Source organism: Aspergillus undulatus (genome assembly GCF_047715775.1).
Source record: "Aspergillus undulatus strain CBS 261.88 unplaced genomic scaffold BDV17scaffold_63, whole genome shotgun sequence".
NCBI lineage: Eukaryota > Fungi > Ascomycota > Eurotiomycetes > Eurotiales > Aspergillaceae > Aspergillus > Aspergillus undulatus.
The window spans coordinates 1-6,024 of record NW_027396667.1 but is presented as its reverse complement, the minus strand read 5'-3'; the positions used below and the strand labels follow the sequence as shown (position 1 = coordinate 6,024).

The following is a 6,024-nucleotide window of genomic DNA, read 5'->3' as shown; positions in this document are numbered from 1 at the left end:
TTTTTTTTTTTTTTTTTTTTTTTTTTTTTTTTTTTTTTTTTTTTTTTTTTTTTTTTTTTTTTTTTTTTTTTTTTTTTTTTTTTTTTTTTTTTTGATTGGGTTTGTGCTAATGGATGGTTTGTGTTGTTGTGTAGGTCACAGAACCACATACCCTCTGCTCAACCCCAACAAACTTCAGCAACGCCCTCGCACTCGGCAACGCAGGGCTAGGTTGGGTAGGCGTGATGCCGGACGCGATGGCACGCGTGGACGTCACTGTTAACGGGGAGAGGCTGGCTTTTGAGGGCTATGGATACCATGATAAGGTACGTCCCTTCCATCCGTCCTTCCCCTCCAATTCCCTCCCAAAGACCAAAACAGTTCCAAGCTAACACTGTGGTGACAGGTCTGGAGCACCCGCCCCTTCACCTCAAGCGTCGGAACCCTCCACCGCGGCCGCGCCCATCTAGGACTATATTCCCTCCTCTGGCTAAGCTACGCTCCTGCCGGCGCCAACGCCGACCCGGAGACCACAATCGTATCATCTTTCCTAGCCCGCGACGGCGAAACAATCTCCGCAGGCTGCGACACGGGCTCGCTGACTATAACCCCGGGGACAGAACAGACGGAGGGCGGGCTCGTCAGTGGTTTCCAGATTGCGTTTCCGGGGGCGGCGGTTAGTGTTGCGGATGATAATGAGCTTGCTGGGATGGGTGAAGGTGAGGCTGAGGGATTAGGGTGGGTTTCTACTGGGCGGGGACATACAAGGTGGAATGGAAGAGCTAGGGGGTTGGTTGAGGGGGTTGATGAGGAGGGGGTTGCGATTTTTGAGAGGTTTGAGTATTAATTACTTCACTTTGGCTTTTTGAGTCTGGTGGTGTTGGGCCTGGGATTGGGATTGGGAGATCTGGGAAGAGGGTTGGTGGGGTTGGATGGGATCTACTTTGGTTTGGTAGATCGTTGTCAGGTCAGGTTAGGTAGAAGCAACAAATAGTAAGTGACAGGCCTAATATCAGTGTCAGTATCAAATTATGTAAAAAATTCCCTTGCTGCCTGATATTATTATTAGAATGGGAGTAATTTCGAAGAGCAACAAAACCAAGGCCAAAACTAACAACCACCTAACTCCCTACCATTCTTTTCTTTTTCTCTTATACCTCCTTCTTCTCATCACCCAACTCATTCTTCTTCTCCATCCCAATCCACTCCCCAACAAACCCCCTATAATCCTCAACCCCATACGGCTCAAAATAAGCCCCCAACCCCTTCCCCTCCTTCCTCGCCCCCCTCAACCCAAGATCTCTCAACAAAACATCAACATACGGAATCGCATCGAAGACAAAGTCCGGGTTGCGACGACCAAGACCGCCGGGGTACCGATAGATGCCGAATTGCGTGTGCAGGGCTGTTTCGTAGAGGGTATTTGCTTCGGATTCGGCTTGGTCTTCAGCTTGGACTTCGGCTGCATTTGGGGAAGAAAAAGAGGAAATCGCAGATATCTTCTGCAAGAGAGGAATGAGATCCTTGGGACACTTCTCCCTCGTGATGTCGTTGAGGGATAGTTTGCCCGAGAAGAAGGCGGATATCCAGAGTGCTTGGGTTTGGGCAAGGAGCGGGGTGTTGATTGTCATCGCAACGCCCATGAACGCGATACTTCGTTCGCGCGCGAGGTTTGTTGATGCGGGGACCATGAAGCGGGTTAGACGATAGGGGTGCAGACTTTGACTCTCTGTTTGCGCGTCTGCGGCGAGGGGCTCGTATGTCGAGGGGGAGTCGTGTGATGGTCGGTCTTTGAGGCGCGGGAAGCGAGATAGGATTTCGTTGTCTGCTGCGCTGACAAGAGAGGAGGGGAGGGGGTCTGGCGCGTTAGGGAAGCCTAGTTGGGAGGGGAGGGTGGATGGAGAGAATTTGATTGAGGGTGTTGGTGTCCAGCCCGTTGCGCAGACGAGAGCTGAGATGTCGGTGAGTGGTTCAGAGGAGTTGGCGAGGTGGATTGTGCCTCCCTCTCCCAGAGTCTCAATATGATCGATATGAATCCTGACTTTCCCCTCCGTAACAAGATCAAAGAAGTTCGTCGGATAATTCAAAATCGACAACCCACTCGCCACCCAAAACGGCGAGATCCAAGGCTGGAGCTTCTTCAGTTCCGGGTGCGAATCGAATTTATTCAACGAGACCACGTCGTTCCCCAGCACAGACCAGAACCCATCGACGATTTTCCGACCCATCCATGTCCCGTGTAGGAAGCTGCGCATCTTTGCACCGGCGCCTTCGGCGCCTGGGTCTGCCCATATACACGGGCTGAACCACGTTAGGAAGCGAGTCGTCACGAGCTTCTCAAGCCACTTGTGTAGCGGCGTCACATACGGCGGCGCCATCCAGCACGGCCCGTGGCCGTTGTCGCGGATGATCCAGTCGACGCGCGCGCCGGCCGTCGCGGCTGTGTATACGGCGTCCCAGGCGGATTTTGTACCGCCTAACACGACGATTCTGTTCTCGGGGTTTCGCAACACGGACTCGTGATGCCTGGGCATATCGACTGTGTGGAAGAGCGGGCGGTCGAAGGACTCTTGCCCGTTGATGTGTGGGAGGTACGGCTGGGAGGTTATCCCCGTCGCGAGGATGAGTTTGCGCGCGTGCACCTTCACCTCCTCCCCTTCACTCCCCCCTTCAGAAGTGTTGACATATGTCACCTTCCACTTAAAATCCCCCTCCCCATTCCCCTCCTCAACATGTTGAATCGTCTCAACCCTCGAATGACACCTCACAAACCCCAACACCCCAAAATGCTCCGCGTAGCTCTGCAGGTACCGTTGCACCACATCGCCCGGTATATGTTCGCCATCTTTAACGCCGAAGCTATCGTCCATGGGGAAATCGGAGTACTCGTACGTCCCGCGCATGTTGTTGCTCTTGAGCCCCTCCCAGAGCCGGTGTTTGGCCCAGACGCCGCCGACGGAGGAGGCGGCTTCGAGGAGACATATTTTGGAGGTGGGAGAGATCTCGTACTGGGTTTTTAAGGCGGCGAGACCGGACCAGCCTAGATAACAGGTTTGTTAGAGTGGTTTAAAACGAGGAAGTTGGGGTGGTGGGGGTGGGTACCAGCGCCGATGATGAGGAGGTCGAGTTCCTCCATGGCAGCTGAAGAATCAATTGCGCCAGGCAGAGAAGAGGGGCAAATTGTCGGAGAATTCGGACACGTAGCGAGCGTTGAAACAGAAAAGTGAACAGGTCAGGGAACCCTTGAACAGAGGCTGGACGGCGATTGGGTGTGATATAAGTACGAATCTCGCAGCTGCAGAGTGCGATCTCTTGGCTCGAGCTGGGCGGTTCATGAAAACTTCGCGCACACTTGCACTCACTTCAAGAGTCGGATCAAATTCGAGACTAAGAACAAGGCTACATAAGAACCGGCCTCGACCTCGGTCGCGACTCTCACTCGCAACTAGCGACCGTTCAAGACCAAGTGCCTCCCGCTCAAACCCTGCACGGAACTAGACTATACCGAAACAGCAAGACGCCATCCGTACGGCACAACGGCCGCCCACTTGGAGGGGGTTGTGGGTTGAACTAAGGACCGGCGTTTCACCCAGCCGAGCTTAGCAGTGGACCTGGTGGCTGCAGGCAAGACAGAGACTGGCGGGGAACCGGAGATTAACTGCCGTGGCGGTTGACGGGCTGCAAGTGCTGCAGTGTGACTGTTAGTGTCTGGACGGTCACATTTGTGTTTGTGAGGTGTCATTGATAGGCCTGCTATTGGAGTTGGGTGTGATTTGTGAACAGAGTAATTGGGTTTGGGGTAGGGTTTGGACATGGGGTATAAGGTTGTGAGTTGTAGGCTTTAGACGGCAAACCCGGCTCCTCGTAACTGGGGGTCCTCAGACTCCATTCTAATATAGAAACTAGAAAATTCTGGTTCTGGTTCCGCCGTTCCGCGCCGCGGCGAAAAACATGGTTTGCCATTGCCAACTGGAGTGCGAACTGTCAGTCAAGGCTGCAGGCCCACCGCTGATCGATGACAATCATGACAGCCCCGTTTCTATTCATCCTGCCGTCTGCGCTAATGAATATCGGCGGATATTCTGTATACACGGCTCACAACGGACCTGCTTTCGGATGCATCATTTTCAACGTATCCATCTGTCCGGGTTGGTGTTGACTCGTTTCACAGTCAGTCAGTCCCTATGGAGCATTCATTGGAGTTGGGTTCCGTAAATAGCAGGAGACTGCGACTGCCCTACCCAAGAAATAATAATGATATATCGTAAACTGCTGGCCTGCTAGACTTCCACCTGTTCGAGATCGTACTCCTCCCGTTCATTACTTCTCCATGTCCATACCCTCTCGTTAATCTCCCGGAACACACCATGGCTCAATTCGAAGTCGAAGCCTTTACTCTCCTAGCCATCGCCATCGTGGCGATCGCTCTCCGCGTCGTGGCGAGATGGTCCATTGCCGGATTCAAGAATTTCCAGCTGGATGACTACCTCATGCCGCTGGCCGGGGTACGTGCCTCATGCCCCTTGCAGTGCCTACCCGTCTTTCCCTTACTTCCAAGCCTTCACCTGGCCTCGCGTCCCGTCACGGCTCACTGACAGGGAAATACTAACCGAAATGCATTATCCAGGTAGTCTACGGCCTCGAAACAGGCGCCGCATACTGCGTCGGCGCGTGGTGGATGGGCCTCGCCAATAACTCCATGACCGACGCCCAGCGCAAGGAGCTCGACCCGTCTTCCCACGAGTATGCCCTGCGCGTGGGCGGCTCCAAGACGCAGGTCCTGGGCTGGTCGCTTTATACGACGCTGTTGTGGCTGCTGAAGGCTTGCATGGCGGTTTTTTACTCGCGGTTGACGTGAGTTGACCCTCCACCACATCCATCACCATTCTTCCGTTTCCTCTTGGTACATGTATGCTAATGATGACTGTAATTGGGACAGAGCCGGCCTCGTCAACATGAAAATCCGCGTGCAAATCGCCTACTTCCTCATCGGCGCCACCTATATCGCTGTGATTTGCTCCATTCTGTTCGGGTGCCACCCCATGCACAAGAACTGGCAGATTTATCCCGACCCGGGCAATTACTGCCAGCCTGCCGTGTCCAAGATTGATGTCTATGTTACGGTTACGTTGAATGTTGCGACGGATATTTATCTTATTACTATTCCGACGCCGGTATGTCCCGTCCATCTATGCCTTCTCAGGCGGTGGTAGATTTGGGGGAATAAACAGGATGGGCTGACAATGATGATTTGATAACTAGATCCTATTCAAAGCGCGCCTCCCCCTCCGCGAGAAACTCGAACTGCTTGTCCTCTTCTCAGGCGGGACCTTCGTCATGGCCGCTGGTATCCTCCGCTGCGTGTTGATCGTCACTGTACGTCTCCTCTCCTCCCCTCCCATACCCCCCAGAATACACAATCTAACCAATATATGTTCAAAGGCCGGCGCAAACGGCGCCTCCCAAGCCGGAAGCTGGGCATGCCGCGAAACCTTCGTCGCCGTAATAATCGGCAATGCCCCAATGGTCTACCCCTTCCTGCGCCGCTGTCTCCGCCGCGCCGGAATCTACATGACCACGCACGTCTCGAAGACCGGACGAAGCCACTCCCAATCATACCCCCTCACAGACGGCGACGAGGGCAAAGTCCGGACTATCTCCGTGCACTCGAAGAAGCGACGCTTCCGACACCCGCTTTCAATCCCGGAGACGCAGTGGCACGATGAGGGGACGACGTTGAAGGGATCTGGAATAAATGAGGAGGAGGGCGATGAAATGAGGATTCTGGATAAGGGGTCTGCGCCTGCGTCGGCTTCGGGATCGCCGCCGCTGAGCACGGCGCTGAGAAGGGAGGGGAGTATGGATATTTTTGAGGGGAGGGATGTTAAGGGGCTTGGGGCAATGGTTACCAGTGGACGGGGGAGTGATGAGAATGCGGCGAGGTTGGGAATTAAGGTTGTTAGGGAGACGATTGTTGAGAGGAGGGAGCGGTGATGGTCTGAGTGTTTTGAATCCGTCGCTCTTTTGGGTTTCCTATTTTTTTTT

General features: G+C 53.8%; 3 protein-coding genes across 3 annotated transcripts in view; 2 read left to right on the top strand and 1 right to left on the bottom strand.

Annotated features, from left to right (window-relative positions):
* The window catches only part of BDV17DRAFT_300812 (uncharacterized protein), a gene marked incomplete at its 3' end in the record, with an annotated part of 1,680 nt that extends 854 nt beyond the window's left edge, over nucleotides 1-826 (top strand). Inside the window, exons 2-3 of the mRNA XM_073764132.1 lie at nucleotides 135-305; nucleotides 386-826. Coding sequence (XP_073611561.1) covers nucleotides 135-305; nucleotides 386-826 — 612 coding nt within the window. The remainder of the gene's footprint in view (nucleotides 1-134; nucleotides 306-385) is intronic.
* A 163-nt stretch (nucleotides 827-989) lies between these two features.
* Nucleotides 990-3,081, bottom strand: BDV17DRAFT_273693 (flavin-binding monooxygenase-like protein). The gene has a single exon (XM_073759039.1). It carries the CDS (start codon nucleotides 2,880-2,882, stop codon nucleotides 1,131-1,133), a length of 1,752 nt encoding a protein of 583 aa, XP_073611560.1. The 5' UTR covers nucleotides 2,883-3,081; the 3' UTR covers nucleotides 990-1,130.
* Nucleotides 3,082-4,346: 1,265 nt separating this feature from the next.
* Nucleotides 4,347-5,973, top strand: BDV17DRAFT_300811 (uncharacterized protein; the record flags this gene model as incomplete). The annotated part of the gene is made up of 5 exons (XM_073764131.1): nucleotides 4,347-4,484; nucleotides 4,607-4,833; nucleotides 4,919-5,153; nucleotides 5,242-5,355; nucleotides 5,422-5,973. 5 exons carry the CDS (start codon nucleotides 4,347-4,349, stop codon nucleotides 5,971-5,973), a joined length of 1,266 nt encoding a protein of 421 aa, XP_073611559.1.
* Nucleotides 5,974-6,024: the final 51 nt, after the last annotated feature.

Coding starts and splice junctions, on each gene's coding strand:
- BDV17DRAFT_273693 (XM_073759039.1), bottom strand. CDS start 2,882: ATGCGCGGGACGTACGAGTACTCCGATTTCCCCATGGACGATAGCTTC.